At 40.6% G+C, this 22,547-nt stretch overlaps 1 protein-coding gene across 1 annotated transcript in view; it reads right to left on the reverse strand.

The window, feature by feature from the left end:
* Positions 1-7,985: 7,985 nt before the first annotated feature.
* The window catches only part of PKD2 (polycystin 2, transient receptor potential cation channel), a 66,016-nt gene continuing 51,454 nt past the window's right edge, over positions 7,986-22,547 (reverse strand). Inside the window, exons 10-15 of the mRNA XM_045991461.1 lie at positions 21,139-21,237; positions 18,409-18,530; positions 18,045-18,162; positions 16,375-16,538; positions 10,725-10,872; positions 7,986-10,368 (exon numbers count right to left, since the gene is read on the reverse strand). Of these exons, the coding sequence (XP_045847417.1) occupies positions 10,132-10,368; positions 10,725-10,872; positions 16,375-16,538; positions 18,045-18,162; positions 18,409-18,530; positions 21,139-21,237 (888 nt within the window). The 3' untranslated portion in view covers positions 7,986-10,131. The remainder of the gene's footprint in view (positions 10,369-10,724; positions 10,873-16,374; positions 16,539-18,044; positions 18,163-18,408; positions 18,531-21,138; positions 21,238-22,547) is intronic.

Consider the following 22,547-nt stretch of genomic DNA (forward strand, 5'->3'; position numbering starts at 1 on the left):
TGAATTAATTTGGTTTAAAATAAAAGAAACCTCAGGAATAAATGAAAAGTGTTAGCTACTACTCATACTCCTTCCATTGCTCTCATGGTGGCCTAAAGTGAGTTGTTGAAGAGGCAGCGTACCTACTCATCTGTTTCTCCATCTTGGAAGCCATTCTTCATGGTCATGATAATACGCAAGAACTTTATGGCTGTCCTAGAAATATGTGAGGATCGTGTCTTGGAGTATGAGTCCTACTGGACGTCTTAACTTTGTAGAAATTCTGTACTTTGTGTTTTATTTTGCATTTCATGGAAGAACTGTACAGTGTATTATGGTACCTCTTGCTCTACTGTGTCTAAGGAATTTTCCTTTGGGCGTAGCAGTAGAATTATTAGAAAGCCATTGGCTTGTGAGTACTTCCAAGTCATTGCAACGTTCACACTTTTGGCTAGCATCCATGGCAAGAAGTATACTTCATTTTACAACCTATTGCTTATGTGTACACAGATAATCCAAACAAGCTTCATGGGATGCATTCCAAATAAAGTTTGAGTAAAACAATTTTATAGGCCCACCAATATGATACAGTGAATACGCAATCAATAAATATTTTCAAAGTTACACAATTTTATATGCCCTTGTTTTTAGTGTCCTGGTTTGATCAATTCTGTGTTTATGGTGGTACTATTGCTTTACCTACCTTGGATAGAAATCATGAAGATTAAGTAATTCTTGCTATTCATTTTTCATTTTATGTTTTTTTTTTCATACATCCTTACATTCTCTGAATTCCTTCTGGCAGCTGTAAAATGAGAATTTCTTTTAGCGTTAGCATTTGAAATTACATGATTGCTTATATTGTCCATTTTTCAACTAGCTTCAAGAAGAGCAGCCACCCAGCTTGCTTTTTTCAACTTCAGCTATGTGCTTTGGTTTAATACTCTAATTTCTTTCATTTGAATCGTTGGAATTCTTGAATAATTGGAATCTTATTTATGCAGATTTAGCCTCAAAGTTGCTAAGATCGAGGAGGGCTGCCTTCTTTCTGTTTGAAAGGTCGGCCTTTGACTTGTTCCCCTGGTTAGCTTTGAGTATTTTCTTTTTACATTTCGTTGGGGTAGGACCAAGTAGGATGCTCTCTTCCTATAGACCAGGGGTGACAGGCTTTATCTATGAAGGGATTCAATAAATATTTTGTAGTCTTTGTCTATTTTTTTTCTTTTTAAATTACCTTTTAAAAATGTAAAAGTCATTCTTGAAAAAATGTAAAAACTATTCTTAGCTTGAGGCTATCCAATATGGGCAGTGTGAGCCAGATCGGGCCCGCAGGCCAGATTTGCAGAGAGCCTTGGTGTGAACAGTTGTCACTCCTGCGTCATGTGAAACCATACTTAAAAGTGTTGATGAATCAGATTTCTAAGAAATTTGCTGGTAATTTTGCTAAAATATTTTCAAGGTATTATATTGAGACTCTGTTTCTGCATAATAGGACAAATATATCGCTTCTTAGTACTTGGCTCTCCCTTAAGAGATCTGGCCACCAGTTGCGATCAGGCCTCATGGAGTCTGTGGGAGAGCTTGTTTTGCATGTTTAGGAATTGGGGTTTTTTTTTCCCCCCCAGTGCATGTAAGTAGTGGTGTTATGCTCCGAGGAATTAATTCACACTGGCCATCCTCAGAAGGGGATTGATAAGCCAGAGCACTGATTCATAAATTTAAACAGTAAAATGTTATAGTAGCTGTTTACTTGTGACATTCTCTCTTCTTTTTTTTCTTCTTTTTTCTTTTCTTCTCTTTTTTTCTTTCTCTTCTTCTCTTCTTTTTCTTCTCTTTTCTCTTTTTTTCTTCTCTTTTTTTTTCCAATTTGTGTAAAGCTTTATTTTTATATCTTATAATTATACTGTTACAATTATACTGTTTTACATGTTGCCTTACTAACAGAATTGAGGACTCGGGCTTTGTGTATCCTTTTCTTTTTGATACTCCGCATCAAACCAGGAACTGGGAGAGCAATTTCGCTCTGCCGGCACGCAGCCTCAAAGTGCAAATGGCTATTCTTTAAGAAATTCTGAATTTTGTCCTTGGGTAAAATACTGAATCGAAATCGAAGGAGATCCATTTCTTGTTGAATGAACCAGTGTCTGATTCATTGGCAATAAGCAAGGCGTAAAATAAAGTGAGAAATATGATCTTTCCTTCGTGGTTCATATTCATTCTCCAAGTTTTCTCTGAAGGAAAACTTGAGCCTTCTTATCTCACTCTCCAACTTACTCTGGTATGGCTCAGCTCCTTTCACATAGCTCACACCAAGATTTTCAGCGACTTTTAGCAATTTGACTCTATCGATAGCCAGACTTTCAAATTCGATCAAAGATAGCTTTCAGAACGTGGCTCCAAGTAAAACTGAAGGCTATGAGGGTAGCAAACATTCCTTTGGTCACCTGTCAACCTCAGTCTTTTGCAATTTGCTCAAAAAAACTGCATCTCGTGGAAACTGGTGTGAAACTGAGGTCAGAAGCTTCCTTGGTAAAGACAGAATTAGGATTTCAGATTCATTCAGGTAACGTCTACTACAACAGTAGGAATGTGTGTCAAGCTGAGCTGAATAGTTGTGAGAGCTCGTGGTCGCCAAGACAATGCAGGAGACCATCAGTACCCTCCTCAGCCTCACATGTTTGTTTATTCTCAGTGGAATGAAGATCCCAAGGAAAGAAAACCTGCAGCCTCACCAAACCTAGTTCTCCTGTCTTGCTGTACTTCCTGGCCTTCCGTCTCTTGGTATATACATTAAAAAAAAATGGTTGACTCACATATTGCAGCCTACTTTTTGTCCCCACTGAGGATTGTGAACACAAGATACTTACATTCTAAGTTGAAGTAACTCTTTTTTTTTTAAGATTGATTTATTTGATAGAGAGCAAGCATAAGCAGGAAGAGCAGGAGAGGGAGAAGCAGGCTCCTGGCTGAGCAGGGAGCCTGATGCGAGACTTGATCCTGGGACCCTGGGATCATGACCTGAGCCGAAGGAAGGCAGATGCTTAACCGACTGAGCCACCCAGGCGTCCCTAAGTTGGAAGTAACCCTTGTTTCCTAGACTGTGAGCTTCCACATTTCTTTGCTCTTACCTAGGATTCCCAAGCTTGCCTGGTAAGAATCCGTGATCATCCGGGATGCTTATGTGAGGAAGGAAGGCAAGGAAAGGCCATTTCCCCCCAAGATGTTGAGAAATCTCTGAGGATTGAGGACTGGAAGTGAGGACTGAGCCTGGGAATTCCAGGCGATTTTTTGGGATATGCTGATTTAGGACTGTAATCACCGGGTAAGTCCACTTTAATTTCACTATAATTTGATCTCGATCCAATCACTGTGAGAGCCTCATTCAAAGCCCTCTATTTTGTATCCACCTATATATCGGAATCACATTTAGAACCAGGTGAGCTCATTAACATCATCTGATCTTCAAACCCTTTCTAATCCGCGGGATCGTTCTTCCACTGGCAACCCCACACGACAGCACTGTGGGTCTCTGAAAAGTGACAGCTGAAAGTGCCGTCGCTGATGGAGCGAGGGTTTGGCCTCCTTTCTTTGCCAGGCCAACAGACCCTGAGGCATCATTTCTCAATAACAGAGGGCTTAGCAATACAGCGTTTGGAAGACTTCAAGGTGTTCCCAAGTTTTTCATTTTGCAGATGAGGAAACTTGAGTTTCAGAGGCTGTGACCCGCCAACGGCCACATGGACTATTTTGTTGCTGAGATTTGGAACATACTGCACTGGTCCCAGGATAGCCTGACAAATCACCTGTGGTGGGTCCCTCATGCAGATGTGCAGGAGCCAGGATGGGCACAGTGGGTCTCCAGTAGAAACCAGGGAGTTGGCTTTACAAAAGTGTCCAGGACCTGTGACACCAACACGGGGCCTTTTTATCTCTACAGTTACTCAGGCAGATGTCCTGCCTTCCCTCCTTGTCATGTTCCATTCACCAGGTTTGTGACTTGGATTCAGACTGACTTCACATCATCTGTATGTAACTTACTCAGTCTCTTATCCATAAAATAGGGACCCTGTTAGTTACCTCTGTGGAGGTGTGATGGTGGAATAAGGGAATGCATGTAAAGGGTCTAGAAGCACCTGGCTCCTGCGATGCCCTCAGTACACTGTAGTTATTCCTGCTACATCCCACAGGACATCAACACAGGTAGTTAGTATCATCTTAGTGCCAGTTCATGGATGACACCTTTGGCGGGGATGAGAGCACCATCCTCTGGGGTATGTTCCATGCATTAAACCCAGGGTTGGCAAACCATGGCCTGCAGGCCAAATCCGGCCCACCACCTGGTTTTGTAAATAAAACTTTATTGGAACACAGTCACACACATTTGTATTTGTATCATCTATGGCTGCTTTTGCCTTATGATGGCCAAGCAGTTGTGACAGAGACCATTATGACCCATAAAGCCTAAAATACTGACTCTCTGGACCATTAAGGAAAGTTTGCAGGCCCCTGGAGTAAACCAGGAGTTCTTGTTCCCAGCAGTGACGGTATACAGGTCCACACACCAGTGATCTTGGGTTTTCTCAGTACCATTCCTTGGGACCATTTGCATAATTTATGCTTCCTGTCTGCAGCTGTCAGCTGTGCTGTAGAGGAGCTCCCAAATCCTCAAGAAGGGGCAGGGGGACACTTCTACTTGGGAATACAGTGAGGGTTCCACCACACCTGAAACTGTCTGCCATGTACATACTTGTAGATTTGCACACTGGTGAACAGCAGGCAAAGCAAGTATCACACTGGTCATCTGTGTTGAGAGGCAAGACTTACCTGCTATCTAACAGGACAGAGAATTCACAGAGGTAACCTGGTGTTTCCGTGCTCCGTGGTTTCCCTCAACAGACAGGCAGAACCACCACAGCCTGATAAAGGATGAGGGCTTTGAGCCCTCAGCAATGAGGGTGTGATCACTGCACCAAACATGCAAGGCAGCACAGGTGTACTGGCCAAGAATGAAGAAACTCTAGGAAGGCTGGGAGAGGAGGTAAATAGTTTGGCCTTGTGAGCAGCAGCAATGGGGACCAGCAAGTTCCACTAACCCTCTTGAGTTATACGCTCTAGAGATTACAGCTGGCCTCCCTCAAAAAAACCCAGCGTGGACTTAACGTGGCCATGAGTGGATCTGAGTGGTGCCAGGAGTGGATGAAGGAGATGCGTTTGGTGCCCTGTGGCAGGTCTCCTCTGCACCTCTGATTTTGGCTGCAGCTGTGATAGACAGCTACGTGTGAGCTCGGATAATGCTGCCAACACCCTGCCTCAAGCCTGCACCACAGATCTCTTCGCTTTTTGCTGCTGTGAGGCCTCCAAAGCTAAGAGCCTGCTGGCCCGAGTGCAAGCATAGCCAGAAAGGGGGTGGGGGAGGGTCTACCCTTCCACCAACAGGGACCAGAGCCAATGGATTAAACTCTGGCCTTAGGCTCTTCAGACAGAGAACTATGGGAGGCATTCTGTAGTGTCCTCAGAGGTGGAACTGAGCTCCCGTTGCCTCCAGAGGCACCTTCCATAACGCACCTGTATATAAATTGGCATTTCCTCCTTTCCTGGTTCACTATGTCTCCTGCTCTAGTTGGTAGAATCACCTCCCGGATAAACTATCGGGACTCAAGTCCTTGGCTTGGCTTTTGTTTTAGGACAGTAAAACACATTCCCATTAATACCAGAAACAAAATAAGCATGACTACTCTCACTGCTACTTTCCAACACAGGACTGTCCTTACTTACAAATGAGCTCCTCTCCTCCCCAGAAAACCCAAAGAACCAATACAGAATCCATTAGAGTTAGTAAAGGAGTTTAACACATGTGATATATGTAAGATTAATTTATAGAACATCTGTAGTTTCCCTTTATATCAGCAATAACCAACTAGAAAATATAACAGATTCTCATAGTACCAATAAAACTATTTTAAAAATGCATAAGATCTTTAAGAAATTTTAAAAGACACTTAAAGGACACTAAGGAAGTTCCGAATAAAGAAAGAATAGTTTCTGATAGGGGCACCTGGGTGGCTCAGTGGGTTAAAGCCTCTGCCTTCGGCTCAGGTCATGATCCCAGGGTCCTGGGATCGAGCCCCACATCGGGCTCTCTGCTCCACAGGGAGCCTGCTTCCTCCTCTCTCTCTGCCTGCCTCTCTGCCTAGTTGTGATTTCTCTCTGTCAAATAAAAAAAAAAAAAAAAAAAAAAGAATAGTTTCTGATAGTGTTAAGATGTCAGTTCTCCCTAAAATAATCAATGAATTCAATGCAATTCTGGGGTGCCTGGGTGGCTTAGTGGGTTAAGCCTCTGCCTTCAGCTCAGGTCATGATCTCAGGGTCCTGGGATCGAGCCCCATACGGGGCTCTCTGCTCAGCGGGGAGCCTAGTTCCCCCTCTCTCTGCCTTCCTCTCTGCCTACTTGTGATTTCTCTGCCAAATAAATAAAACCTTAAAAAAAAAAAAAAAACAGGGGCACCTGGGGGGCTCAGTGGGTTAAAGCCTCTGCCTTCGGCTCAGGTCATGATCCCAGGGTCCTGGGATCGAGCCCCACATCGGGCTCTCTGCTCCACAGGGAGCCTGCTTCCTCCTCTCTCTCTGCCTGCCTCTCTGTCTACTTGTGATCTCTCTCTGTCAAATAAATAAATAAAATCTTAAAAAAAAAAAACAAAAAAAACCCCCACATATTTATACATGAAATGGAAAAGACATCATGAACTAACAAAGTAAAGTAACTTACTTAATAGAGAATATTGGCAAAACTGGCTCATTGTATGGAGAAAACACCTGTGGGCCTTACACAAGGTTACCCTTATATAAGGTATTAAATGTGAAAGGTAAAACTGTAAGTTTAATAAATAAAAGCTTCTCACCATACAAAGGTCTCAAAACCCCTAACACAATAAGGCAAAATAAATTGATGGATTTTTTTAATATAAAAACCAAGGAAATATTGACAAAGTTATCAGTTGGATGAGAGATACTAGTAAGAGTCCAAAACTGATAAGGGATTAGTACTTAAACCATACAACAAGGAACTTGATTTGTTGATTGGCAAATCAACAAAAAGGCCATGACCCAGTAGAAAAATAAGCAATGAACAAAAACAATATGTTTCCCAGTAGATCAAAGTGTAAGATTTTAAAGTTTGAACGGGCAACTTACCAAAAGGCAAACCCAAATGTTGAACAATTATGTGAGGGGATGGACAACCTTAGGAATTAGGAATCAGAGAAATGCAAAATAAAATGAAACCTTACTTTAAAACCATGCCATTAACAAAAAGTAGGAAGCTAGACGGTAGGGATGCTGGTGAGGGTATGCATAAAACTGGTTATCTCATGCACGTTGTGGAATTTGTAGACTGGTGCAGTCATTCCGGAGGGGAATCTGACAGTTCGGAATAAAATTAAGTATTTATAGGGGCGCCTGGGTGGCTCAGTCGGTTAAATGGTCTACTCTTGATTTCGGTTCAGGTCATGATCTCAGGATCCTGGGATCAAGCCCTGCACTGGGCTCTGCGCTCAAGCAGAGTCTGCTTGAGATTCTCTCCCTCCTTCTCCCTCTACCCCTCCCCCCTGCTCACGCACTCTCTCTCTCTTTGCAAAATAAACAAAATTAAAAAAAAAATTATCTGTAGACCTGGCATTCAACACTCCAACTCCTGTTCTATACCCACAGAGGAACTCACGAAAAGCCAACGAGGAAATTATGTTCAAAATTTTCAAATAACAGAAATATTAGAGCTAACTCTTAACTATAGAAAAGCATTAAGTAAAATGTGCTGCACAGTAGGAAATACTACACAATCCTCAGAATAACCTCCTAGAAGCACATTCAGCAGAAGTCATGTGTCAATCATACTGTTCTTGGGACACAAAAAAACGAAGATACCTTTTTCAAAGTCTAAGCCTTTACTAATAAGTGTCGATACAAATTACCCAGCTGCTTCTACTTAGGAAACAGACCACTATCACATCTGTTATTATACCAAGTCTTTATTGAGAAGTAAAGTGCTCAGTATTACACATTAATGAAGTTCTCAACAGTCGAGAGACTTGCTTATGTAACATCTTAATAACACAAATACAGAGGGGAGGATGATAGGAGAGGGATGAGAAGGGAATGCTCCATGACTAAAAAGAAAAAAATATGTAACTTACAGGTAAAAGGGATTTTGTGAAATCTTACAGGTGAAATGAGGAACAGTATAATAAGAAGTACATAAGAAGACTTTCCAGTGACCATAACTGACATATGGCACATGGTCGATGCACATGGATACCACATAATGGCTGCACTTCAAACTGAAGTTTGTTTACATGTGACAACACAGTACACAGACATACATACGTGCACTCAGTATCCCTGGAATGCAAACTTTAGTACCTAGTAATAAAGAATTTTGTGTAGCATATTCGAAAGAAAGCCAGGAGAAATCCTGTTAAAGAAACCCAATGTGTACCACTTCTCTGGAAGCTAGCTTTAAAAGGTTTGTTCGCTTATGTTTTCATTGAAGATTTGATGACATATTCTACCCATTACGTGAACAACGTGCAAATTCAAAACAAGGCCCTAAAACATGGGCCTATCTTCTCATGTTCTCCGAGTCGGAGTTAACTCATCAACGTTGCATTCACTCTTGCTTGTCCCATGAGCTCATGGGACAGTCACCTTATTCAACACTTTTGAAAAATAAGATCTTTATTTTTTGTTGAGAAATAGATTTCTTCTCCATTAATTTGGTGAGAGATCCTCTCTTAATGGGGAAAAAAAACCTGCTGCAAACTCAAACTTTGGCTGATACATTCTGTTAATGAAATTTTCAATACCAGAAACTCCTTTTGATTAAACTGAGCTCCATTTAGATGAGAAATTCTAGTTCTGAGATGCAGGATCAAGAGTATTTGAGTCCTAAGGGTGCCTGGGTGGCTCAGTTGGTTAAATGTCCAACTCTTAATTTTGGCTCAGGTCATGATCTCAGGGTCAAGAGACTGAACCTTGTGTTGGGCTCTCTGCTGAGCTTGGAGCCTGCTTAAGGTTCTCTCTCGCCCTGTTGCTCTACGCGCCCCCCCCCCCATAAGAAAAAAGAGCATTTGAGTTTTATATTCTCAAAACAGCATAAAACTCAAACTTTAGTTTTATAATATTTATGTATGCATTTCAAAACTCCTTTAAATTTTTGTGTAAAATGAACATATCTGCTGAGTTAAAACCTTCAGTACATACTTAAAACATTTAGTAAGTTGGCCTTCCCAGATCAGTTACAACATTAAAATCAGTTGCAAATAAGCTGGGCTACCTGGGAAGAGAATATATGGACAAACCTTCATATTAAACTAATTATTAGACTAAGTCAAACTTAGTAATTGGGCTCCTTCCAATTTTCCCACGTTATGGTTAGAGATGACATATTAACCCACAATCAATCACTTTTGGCTTCATGCAGTTCAGAGCAAAAATATTGTGAATAAGTCAAACAGTTATTCCCACAGACATCAGATACAGGAACAATTCATTCAAATTTCAAATATGAAATACAGGAACATTCATACAAATTCTAGCATATTGACTACATATCCATTCTCTGGTTTGGAGTTCTTTTCCAGTTCATCTTTTAGAAAAGTTTACCCCAGGAAGGTAGTTGAAATAAATGGCTCCTTTCTTAAAAGAAAGAGATATATTACGTCCATGAGCTCAGCCGGAGTGGGAAGGAATGCCCCTACTTTCCCAGCACACACTGGGCAAAAATGCCAATACTGACTTCTGTGATTGGAAATAAAACTCCGAAGCCTTCCAACAGATCTCTCCTCGCTTTAAAGGCTACTTCATTGTCAACTGAGAAGACCCACCCGTGGGAGCAAGTAGGCGTACCACTCCATATACTTTACAAAGACTTTTTTTCTAGACTCAGTATTTACACCTAGATTTCTTACATGAGGAAAAAAAAATCTTCTTTGATCCATGGGCAAGGTTTATCTAAAATAAATTAAAGTGCAAAAGCATTAACAGCTGGTCACAAAGACCAGCATCGCACGGTGGGCGGGGCATATAAATAGTGTACTTGTTCCGCCAACGCAAGACAGCCCCTTTCTCACCGATTAGGAACACGTTCTAACACACGTCCTAGACGTGGATACTGGAACTCCCGTTTACACCTGCACCTTCTAATCCTTCTGCAGACTGGGAGGAAGAAGGGCGGGAGCTTCTGGGGCGAGGTGGACCATTCGGTCCCAGGGGTGTGCCTAGACCATGACTTATCTGGGAAGCTGCATCATCCGATTCCCAGCGTTCCAGCTCTTCCCGCACCAGCCGCTCCATCTGCTCCCTGTGGACCTCACTGTCACGACCCAGTCTTTCATCCTAATAAAGGAAAAAGAGACACCATGTTGGGGGTAGGACGATGCATACTTTTGTGCTTAGAAGTTACCCTAGGAAAGTAAGGGGCCAAATTATCTCTCGTTAAGTGACGCGGCAATTTAGAGCATACATAGCAATTCCCTAAACTACTGGAATAACTTTTTTGCTCAATTCTACCATTCAGGGAAGGCAGAAGCCTCAGTGCTTGCAGTATTACATAACAGCTCCAGATTGTCATCTGATTGCCCTGATCTGCAGTTACACAGACATCTCAAAAAACGTCTCAGATTAAAGGTTACAAGATAGGACTACCCTGATATTTTACTGAATCAGTGTTTCTGTGTCACGTGGCCACTTACCTCTGCTATCCCATCCAGCAGCCTTCCCAACACTTCCCTTCTCTTCAGTTTGGCCCGCTCCATGATCTCCAGCTTCACGATCACGGCGTCTATCTTGGACACGATGCTGCCAATGGAGTGCTCCATGCGGTCCACTCGTCTCACCAGGCTGTGGGAAACCGCAGGGGAGCGGGTCAAAGCCACCTTGTGCCCTTGGTTGCCTTTTCGACCCATTTGGCTTTTCAGATGGAAGTGCTAAGGTTTCTTTTCTTAAACAATATGATAATCTGAAACAGTTCTAAGCAGTCTCAGACTTTAGCGATAACTTGACATATTGCTGACGGGAATGCTAACTGGCACAACTTTTTTGCAAGTCAACGTTGTACTAGAAGTCTTAAAAATATATGCTTAACTTTTATTTCGATGTTCCATTTTTGGGAAAATTTCTAAAGGAAATATGTATATGTGTGTTTTTTTGGGCTATCAGCATACTCATTAGAGTTCTGCTTATTAATAGTGGTTCACTGAAAATGGTTACATTAGGGGCACCTGGGTGCCTCTGTTGGTTGTCTGCCTTGGAATCAGGTCATGATCTTGGGGTCCCGGGATTGAGCCCCACATCAGGCTCTTTGTTCACTGGGGAGTTTGCTTCTCTCTCCCTCTGCTTGTGCTCTCTCTCTTGCTCTCTCAAATAAATAAATAAAATCTTTTTAAAAAATGATCATAAGGGGCGCCTGGGTGGCTCAGTGGGTTAAGCTGCTGCCTTCAGCTCAGGTCATGATCTCAGGGTCCTGGGATCGAGTCCCGCATCGGGCTCTCTGCTCAGCAGGGAACCTGCTTCCTCCTCTCTCCCTCTCTCTGCCTGCCTCTTTATCTACTTGTGATCTCTCTCTGTCAAATAAATAAATAAAATCTTTAAAAAAAAAATGATCATAATTAACAGAGAATCATTCAGATATGTTATTATTCATTCATAAAATGGAATTCCAAGGAGACACCAGAAATTATATGGTGATGGAATAATTAATGAAATAATAATGTTCACAATATATTAAGTAAAGTAGCTAGAAAACACTGCTCACTAATGATTTGAATAAAAAGTTATGTAAATGCTTTAAAAACAGAGAAATAGGAGACAACTTCTGGAATGATGCCATGAGGGCTCTATAGGTACTCTCCCCAGAGAAACCACCATAGCTGTTGAAAATTATTTAAATTCTTTTTTCAAGATTCTGTAAATCTTGAAAATGAAGCAGCATTTACTAAGAAAATCCACTGGATTTGTAAGAAGAGTGAGAGTCTATGACATGTGAGCTACAGTCTGTTCCCTCTCTGTCTTCCCCAGCTCACTGTGACAGAAGTGTCACTCCAGTTGGGTTTGGCAAAGGACACAGGGCCCCCACTCCCTTCAGCTCCCAGTAGGAGGCTATGGGATCTCCCAGGGAGGGGAGGGCTGCTGCATTTCTCCTCTCCAAATCCATGTTGCAGAGGACCTAATCTAAGGTAAGAGTGGCTGAGAGGAATGAGGTTCTCTTTCTCTACCCAAGTGCCAACTGTAGGGTGGAGTTTCCATGCCAGGACAGGAAAGCTAAGAAGGCTGAAGGCTGCCATCCTAGCCCAGTGGCTTATTCATGAAACAGGGGTATCACTTTGGGAAGCAGATCACTGTCCCTGCCCCTAGCTCTGAGGCTGTGGTACAGAGGTTTTGCCCGGGAGGAGAGTCAGGCCACAGAACACAGGGCTCCAAAGCTTCCTCCAAGAGAAATGGAAAGTGCTAAGCCTAAGAGTGCTCCTCAAAATGGAGATTGTTAAGACGAGGTTGGTCACCTTATGAGATAAAAAGGTAAATTGTTTACCAGCTAGTTTATCAGAAAGAACCAGGGAAAGAGACAGCTAAGAAGACTGCTGAAGACTGGCTTCAGAAACTACCCCTGCAAAGGGGCCGGGATTGAACTGGGTCAGAGTGTGGAACAGCTTATATCCTGAGGTATTACTGAAAACAGACCAATCAGCCAACCAGCTTCAGTTAGTGGAAGCTAAGAGGTGGAAGTAATATCAACAGAGGTGGAAAGCTTCACAGAGAGATCGGGAAAGACAATGAGAGGAGCCCTCCTAAAAGCACTGTCTTTTCAAGAGGACTGTCTCTGGTCACGTGGTCACAACTGTGCCCACTGAGAAGCAACATCAGAAGCTTCACAGTGTGGGGTGAGGGGGAACAGACTTCATTAAAAAACAAGCATGCAAACAACAAATACAATAAGCCTGGGGGTAGAGGAGGAAAGAAAATTAGTATTCTAAACTGCTATAATATTTATTTAGTATCTCCAGTTTTCAATAAAAAAAAAAGACATGCAAAAAAAAAACCCAAAACCCAGAAAAAATGTAACCCATACATATACATAAGAAAGAGGAGGCAACAGAAACTGCCTATGAGGGGGCCCAGATAGATTTAGTAGACAAAGAGCTAAAAGTAGCTATTACAAATATATTCAAAGAGCTAAAGGAAATCAGGCTTAAAAACATATAGACAGTATGATGACACTGTCTCATCAAATAGAGAATATCAACAAAGAGATGCAGATTATTTCAAGGAAATAATTTCAAGGAAACTAAGAGAAATTCTGGAGTTGAAAAGTACAATAAATGAAATGAAAAAGTCACTAAAAGGGTTTCAACAGCAGATTTGAGCTGGCAGAAGAAAGAATCAGCACCCCAAGAAAGATGGACAGAGACTATGTAATCTGAAGAGCAGAGAGAAAAAAGAGTGAAGAAAGACGTGGGATAGCAGTACATACATAGGATAGGACTCCCAGAAGGAAAGGTGAGAAAGCAGCAAAAAATATTTGAGGACTCGGGATGCCTGGGTGGCTCAGTTGGTTAAGCGGCTGCCTTCAGCTCAGGTCATGATCCCAGTGTCCTGGGATCGAGTCCCACATCGGGCTCCTTGCTCAGCAGGGAGTCTGCTTCTCCCTCTGCCTCTGCTGCCACTCTGCCTGCCTATGCTTGCTCGCTCTCTCTGGCAAATAAATAAATAAAATCTTTAAAAAAATTTTGAGGACATAATAGTTGAAAACTTCCTAAATTTGATAAAAATATTATATATCCCAGCAGCTTATTGAACTCTAACCAGGATAACTGCAAAGAGATCCACATCCAGACAGATCATGGTCAAAATACTGAAAGACAAAGACAGAGAAAATCTTGCAAGCGGAAAAGTGACCCATCACATACAAGGGAACCTCAGTAAAATTAAGCTATAGTCTCATCAGAAATAGTGGAGACAAGAAGAAAAGGAAGGGGAAATAAAATTATTCCTAGATAAAGAAAAACTGAGAGAATTCTAGCTAGTGGGCCTGCTTTATTTTTTATTTTTACTTTTAAAGATTTTAAAGAGAGAGAGTGAGCACAGAAGTTGTGGGGAGGGGCAGAGGGGAAGGGAGAAGCAGACTCCCTCCTGAGCCAGAAGCCGGATACAGGGCTTGATCTGAGAACACTGAGATCATGATATGAGCTAAAGGCAGAGGCCTAACCGACAAAGTCGCCCAGGTCCCCCAGCAGGCCTGCTTTAGAAGAGATAGTGAAGGAAGTTCTTCAGGCTGAAAGCAAGTGATCCAGATAGTAATTAGAATCCACATGAAAACACAAAGAGCATGGGAACATGTTACTGTGTAACTGTAAAAAACAATATAGATGCATACTCCTTTTCCTTTTTTCTCTCCTTCACTGATTTCAAAAGGACTGTGCAAGACAATATGTACACAGTTGTATTGTTGGGCCTATAACACATAGAAATGTAATAAAACATTTGATAATACCAGGACAAAGGAGGTGGGTAAGATCAAAGTTGTACTGGAATACGAAATGACACCAGATGGTAACTTGAATCCACAGAAACAAATAAGGAGAACCAGAAATGGTAAGTACAAAAACGAATATGCTGAACTCTATAAATATATACTTTCTCTTCTTGTCTCAGCTCTTTTAGGGGACATAAAATTATATGAAGTGGTAATTCTAAAAATGTGATACTGGATTTCTAACGTATATAGAGGAATGTGTATAATAATGGCACAAAAAGGGGAGGAGTTAACAGTTAAATAGGAAGGATATTTCTATATCTCCTCAGATTTAGTTAATATAAATCTGAGGTAGATTCTAATAAATTGATTTGTGTATGTTAAGTCCTAGAGCAACCACTAAAAACATAACTGAAAAATGTAATGAAAAAAAAAACTATTAATGGAATTAAAATATTACATTAGAAAATATCCACTTTATGAAAAGAAAGCAATAAAGGAGAAAAAGAGGAACAAAAAAGACATAAGACCTATAGAAAATGAAAAATAAAATGGTAGATGTAAGTCCAGCCATATCAATGATAACATTAAATGTAAATGAAGTAAACATTCTAATCAAAAGGCAAAGACTATGAGACTGGCTAAAAAGACCAGATCCAACTAAATGCTGTCTACAGGTGACACACTTGAGATTCAAAGATACAAACGGGTTGGAAATGAAAGAATGGAAAAAGACATATCATGCAAAAAGCAGTAATAAGAAAGCTGGAGTTGCTATAATAATATCAGACAAGAATGACTTTAAAACAAAAAAAAATCTTACTAGAGATAAAGTAGGACATTTTATAATGAATAGAAGGTCAATCTATTAGGAAGATGTACCAATTGTAAACATATATACACCGAGAAGCAGAGTTCCAAAAAACACAAAGCTAAAGCTTACAGAAAAGAAGGAAGGGCAATTTAATAATGACAGTTGGAGACTTTTTTTTTTTAAGATTTTATTTATTCATTTGACAGAGAGAGAGAGCACAAGCAAGGGGAGCTGCATGCAGAGGGAGAGGGAGAAGCAGGTTCCCCGCTGAGCAAGGAGCCTGACGCAGGTCTCCATCCCAGGACCCTGGGATCATGACCTGAGCCAAAGGCAGACACTTAATGATTGAACCACTCAGGAGCCCCAATATAGTTGGAGACATTAATAACCCACTTCCCAAAGTAGATAGAACAAACAGGCAGAACAACAGGAAATAGGAGATTTGAGTAACACTATAAACCAACTAGACCTAATAAACACCTATAGAACACTCCACTTAACAACAGCAGAACATACATTCTTCTCAGGTGCACATGGAACATCCTTTAGGATATACCACGGGCTACGGCAATAAAAACATAAAAAAGAAATAAACACATGTAAATAGAGATACAAACATCTATATGTTGGGCACCTGGGTGGCTCAGTGGGTTAAAGCCTCTGCCTTCGGCTCAGGTCATGATTCCCAGGGTCCTGGGATCGAGCCCCGCATCGGGCTCTCTGCTCCACAGGGAGCCTGCTCCCCTCCCATCCCCCCCCTCGCCTACTTGTGATCTCTGTTCCTCGTCTCTCTCTGCCTGCCTCTCTGCCTACTTGAGATCTCTGTCAAATTAAAAAAAAAAAGAAAAAAAATCTTAAAAAAAACCCCAATATGTTAACTGGCACTTTGGTTTAGTGGGAATAGGAGAGATTTTAATGTTTTCTTTTGTTTTTCTTTATTTGCTAATTTTCCTATAAGAAACTTTTTTAGTATGGAAAGGATCAAACTGAGAGGTAAGAGAAGCTGCTTGGTCTCCTTTGAACTCGTCAGTCCAAATTCTGCCAATTCCTTAATACTTACACTTGAAACTCTTCATAAGAAACCCCACTGGAAATGCTTCCCCTCCTTCTGGAGCTATGCCCACTGTCTTCATCATCATCCTCCTCAGAGTCATCCAGGCTTCGTGGGAAACTTCGGCTGCTCATGGGACGTGGTAAAGAGCTGTGATCCAGATCCAGGTCCTCCTGAAGAACAAGGGATCACTGAGTGAGGAGCGGGAACAGCGAGACCCACAGAGCTTCACTGTGGGCTTAAGCAAATGGCAAATGGGCATGTACCATTTAGCACCAGACTGTGATTCCCACTCTTCTAAATTTCATGGACTGGCCAATTTTCAAAACCCATTTTTAATGACCAGCATGGACCTGCTAACTTGCTTGGACAAGAAAGAACATTAAAAAAAATATAACAACAACAAAAGCCAATGAAGAAATATATTATCCCCTTTTCATAAAAGAGAACACATTTAATAGCTACAAAGTAGGGAGGATATAATCTTAGAATAAAAATTTTAACTAAATACAGCCTGGTGAAAGATGATTTTACTCACTGTCCTGTTCACATTTCACTATACCTGGTAAAGTTTCCCACCTACTGACACTGTTCTGTGGAGCAGTTTAGAAACTGCTATTCAATACTATCTCCTTATAGAAAAGGGACTTTTGCACAGAATATTATTCACCTATATTCTCTGTACCTCAATTACCATGGATGTTTTTGGTTTGTTTAGCCATTTATTTATTTATTTTTTTAAAGATTTTATTTGTTTGACAGAGAAAGATCACAGGTAGGCAGAAAGGGAGACAGAGAGAGGGGGAAGCAGGCTTCCGGCTGAGCAGAGAGCCCGATGAGGGGCTCGATCCCAGGACCCTGAGATCATGACCGGAGCTGAAGGCAGAGGCTTAACCCACTGAGCCACCCAGGTGCCCCTTAGCCACTTATTTTTAAAGTTAATGTTAAAAGATCATTTCATGATAAGTACTCAGATGGAAGGCAGCTGCTAGTTTTGTTTATTGTAAGTGTTAATTTATAGAGCAACTAGCTTTATATCTCCTGAGCAATCTTGTTTTCCTCACTCTCATGGACACTGTGAAGTATCTAACTCCTAGGTTTCCCTTTTCAAGCTGATGACCAGAAAGCTTATTAGGGCCGAATTTGTAGCTCAGTCTTTAATTTTTTTTTTTTTTTTTTTTTTTTTTTTTTTTTTTTTACAGATTGAGAGAGAGAGAGAGAGATTACAAGTAGGCAGAGCAGCAGCCAGAGAGGGGAGGAAGCAGGCTCCCTGCCAAGCAGAGAGCCCGATACGGGGCTCGATCCCAGGACCCTGAGATCATGACCTGAGCTGAAGGCAGAGGCTTAACCCACTGAGCCACCCAGGCGCCCCTGTAGCTCAGTCTTTAAAAAGCATATATGTATTTGCATTTTTAGCTTCTTAGTCTAGTTTTAATTTCACTTTTGTTTCACCTCATTTTTTTATTTTGATTTTTTGCATTTATGCCAATCTACTATATTTTTACATATTATTACATTATATGTCCTTTTTGGAATGTGCCGGGTACTACTACATAAACTGAGACAGAGAGAGAGAGACAGAGGCAGAGAGACAGAGAGACTCTCAGTAATCCACCACTTAGCATGGTGTCTGAAACATGGTGAGGGCTGAATCAAACCCGGCTCTAAACTAGACCCACCCTCTCTCTTTCCAAGTCGTCTCTCATCTGCTGATGTTCGTGTTCGGTCAGTTCTTGATCTCCATCTTGGTCATATTTTGTGAATATTGCCTCGATCTCTGCATCAGTATGGCCCTTCCTGAAATTATTGAGAGGTTACAGAGGAAATCATTCATGTACATGGTCCAACACACAGAGACATGATGCAGAAGAAAGGAGAAACTGCTGAGTCAGGGCCAGCCCTCCTCTTAGGATACATTCCAGAAAGACACCTCCTTTGAAAAAAAGAGCATTTCTCTTAGTACTCAGGCCAGATATATCTGTGTCACCAAGAACTTATGTTTATATAGGAATTTCCCAGGGCCTCAAAACGTGTGATTCTCACCCTTTGAGATCTTGTCGAAGTTCATCAAAGTTTAACTTGCCTCCCCCTTGCCTCAGACTCTCAGAAATGTCATCCACAGTATTTTTTTTCAGTTTGAGTTTGACCAAGGCTTTATGGCAGCCCTGTTGAGAAGAAACGATTGGGTTTAGTTTATTCTCTTTTTTGCATGTGCTTTCCCATCCATTTACACTAGTAACTACTAGTGTAGATCTTGCTTTGCACGGACATGCAGGACTGTCAAAATGATCACGCAAGGTCGAACTATGCAAGTGATGTTAATAATCAACAGGAAAAATTATGACTGCTCTGTGACCTTTGAAACATCTTATCGGGGCACCTGGCTGGCTCAGTCAGGAGAGCATTCGACTCTTGATCTCGAGGTCATGAGTCTAAGCCCCACGTTGGGCGTAGAGATTACTTAAATAAATAAACTTAAAAAAAAAAAAAAAAAAACCTTTTATTCAAAGCATTTAAAACTCCCTTGGCATTGGTTATAAATTTATAGGGAAATTTTAAAAAAAACTGTAAAATGAGTATTTAGTACACTGAAATTTAAAGCACTAGAAACATTAAAAATTAAAATGTCTTATTTCTTTGCAACAATTTTACCTAGAGTAGTTTGAATAGTGCTTCTCTTCTTCCTACGTCACCGGATATTCAGGAAGCCTCTTTTCTGTCTTGAGGAGCTTTGATAATCCTTTCTTAATATGGATCAGCTCCCAACATTTTATCCTTTGCCCTTTCAATGTTGTAAAGTGTCTCCAGAGTTCCTTGAATGTGACGTTGTTTGCCAGCGTCACTTCCTCAGAGACACTGTCAGAACTTTCCGTCACAACCATTACCCTCATTCACATTGATAAATTTGCCCTCACTAGGTTCTTTGACTGCATATCAGTTTTTCTACAGGTATTCAAGATCTTGAACGGTAGCGGCGTCAACATTCCCACAGCTCCCTATTCTAGAACGCTCTTACATTTGTTTTGAACTTCACTTTCCGTGTTACCAGTCTTGGTTTCTTTGCTCTGCTTTCCTCTTTGCTGGCCCATTCTCCCTTTCAGATACCCACTTTTGTAAAACATCACATGGGGGTGTCTCATAGGGAGAGAGAGAGAGAGAAGCAACACAAGTACATGTTTTGTGCCTGCACTGAAAGGCAGGTGCTCCCTGACCTAGCCTAGGCTTTATAAGAAGGAATGTTATCGCTCACTGATTATGATACACATCTGTTATTTATGTAACGATTTGTAGACTGAAGAGCTAGACGTGAAGTTTATGTTATGCCAGTACAGTTAATATACTGTGATAACTGAAATGTTCTGTGAAAATTGGAAGTTTGCACTTTATAGTATTATTCACAGTCAAGATACTGTGACAACTGGAATGGGGAACTGTGTGGAGAGGCTGGCCATATTTAACATGAAATAACTGAAACCTGTGCATCTCAGAACCAAAGTGCAAAGTACACCTTGTGTACACCTTGGAGATTTGCTAAAATGTAATAAGCTGTTTTTGCAAAACTCAGAATAACCCAAATTTTAGGTCCCATCCAAGGGTTGTTTTGTTTTGTTTGTGATCTGAAAAGATTTTCATAGTATTTATTTATTAGTTTAGTGTCTGTTTTTTTTTTTTAAATTTAATTTTGTTTTTTTCCAGTGTTCCAAAATTCATTGTTGAAACAAGGGGTTTTGTTTAAGAACTGGAAGTTCTCTGTTTCAACATGATTCACAGACAACACAGTCTTAGGATTTGAACCAACAGAAAAAGATCACAGAGTCCAGGAGCTACTGGTCTCTTAGCAAAATGATGTTAGGGAACAAGCTGTGTGCTTTAGATGTAGTTATTTGTTGTTGCTTAAGTTTTATACTTTAAACCAAGTAAAGAAATCACATTGAGAAGAACAAAGCTACCCAACTTTCCTGTCCTGCCCTTCCATTTATTTAACAACTTCCTGAGAAGGTGCACAAGTGAAAGTTCTCAGGCCCTTACTCTGTGGCCTTTTTCCTTTGATTATTTTAAAACTTCCCTGGAAGGTCAAGGATAAAGGGTGAATGACAAAATATTCTCTTCTAAAACTTTTTTTTTTTTTTCTTTTTAAAAACTGTATGTGAGAAAGAAAAAGTAGAAACGTCTTTAGGTTCTTCCCTTCCAGTTTATTCTGAACTCTGGATCTGCACATGACAGCCAACCAGAGGTGTCCTCAAAACAATAAAGGTAAAACCAGCAGCTCAGCTCTTAAGAGTCAAAAAAGAGGGCGCCTGGGTGGCTCAGTGGGTTAAGCCACTGCCTTCGGCTCAGGTCATGATCCCAGGGTCCTGGGATCGAGTCCCGCATCGGGCTCTCTGCTCGACAGGGAGCCTGCTTCCCTCTCACTCTCTCTGCCTGCCTCTCTGCCTACTTGTGATCTCTGTCTGTCAAATAAATAAATAAAAAATCTTTAAAAAAAAAAAAAAAAGAGTCAAAAAAGATTGTTGAGATTTTAATTCTAGGGCAAGAGACTGTTGAGAATTTAATTCTAGGGCAATAAAGGATTCCCAGAATTTAAGTCCAAGCTAGCAGCATACCCATCTCTAGCTCCAAGACAGAGAACATTTGAATTATTGATGACATGTAGCAATCTACTCTTTACTTTAAAACCTTACAATGGATCAACTTTGATGTGGAAATCTGGCTGAAACAGTGCTCATTTTATGTAGAAAATAAAACAGTTCTGAGAATTAGGGCTTGTCATACCTTTCTGATAAGATCTGAGAGTTCCATTTCAGCTTTCTGCTGGGCCAAATCAGATTTAACTTCAGAGTAAGTATCATTGATGATAGCCAAAAACATATTCTGTTTGTAAATCAAAGGAAAGTTGAGATTAAAGAAGAAACTAAATATACTTTCTAAACATCAATCTGAAATATGGCATATGCATTTTTTTAATTTCTTAAGAAGACATAAATTAATAGTTTTGCTACTATATACTTTGGGGAAATTATTTTTTTCACTAAGTCATTCCAAAGGAAAATGCAAGGTATACTCTTATTTACAAACCATATATTGTGATATATTTTACAAAAAGAGACAAGAATGAAATACAACAAAATACTGATGAATTTACCTATGGATGGTGGTATTATTTTATTATTTTTGCTTGTCTATGTTCTCTACACTTTTTTCATCTGACAGAAATTAATAGAAATGTAGAACTCTACATAGCTCTTCAAATTTCAACAGTCAATACAGACAAGGGGAATTCTATGCTTCTTCCAAATGTTATCTTATTTGAGATTTACAGAGCGTATTTTGAAGAGTTAAAAAGATCTCTGCAAATGGGAATACAGTAGGCTTCAGAGAAGATAGTCAAGAGAAGCTTAGTGAAAAAGACAGACTTTGGAGTCAAGCACGCTTGGGTTTCAGTCTTAGCCCTGCCAAGACTATATTGTTTAAATGTTCAAATCTTTAAAACTCATTTGTTCTTACATTAATAAAATGGGAGAAATAACAGTTCCTCCACTACAGATCTGTTGTAAGAATTAATGAAATAATCTATGTCAAGTGCTCAGGACAGGGTCTCACACGTGATAAGTGCTACATAATTTATAGCTGTTGTTATTCAGTAATGATTAGTTCATTTTTCCTAACTTTCTCCCACACCAAGATAATGGTTTATATTTCCAACACCTGTTTCCCACAGCTTTTTTTGAAACACCACACCCAACCGATCAGTTCCTTCTTTAACACATTCTTTCTTTACTTTCCCTTTCTGGCATATTGATATGGTTTGTGACTACAGTTTTTTTTTTTTTTTTTTAAGATTTTTATTTATTTGAGAGACAGACAGGGATAGAAAGCATGAGCGAGGAGGAGAGGGATGAGCAGAACCCGCCTGACACAAGGCTCCATCCCAGGACCCTGGGATCATGACCTAAGCCAAAGGCAGATACTTAACTGACTGAGCCACCCAGTTGCCCTCAGAGTTATGTATTTGACTAGGTCTGTTGTCTCCACAAGTTTGTGGAATCTCCCTGAGGGCAGGGCTGGTCTCTTATTTTCCTTACCACTGTACCCCCAGTACCTAGCACCCTGACTGGAATACAGTGGAGTGGCTCAGTAAATACTTGTTAAATGGGGAATGAATGAAAGAGAACTCTATTATT

Source organism: Meles meles, chromosome 2 (genome assembly GCF_922984935.1).
Source record: "Meles meles chromosome 2, mMelMel3.1 paternal haplotype, whole genome shotgun sequence".
Taxonomy (NCBI): Eukaryota; Metazoa; Chordata; class Mammalia; order Carnivora; family Mustelidae; genus Meles; species Meles meles.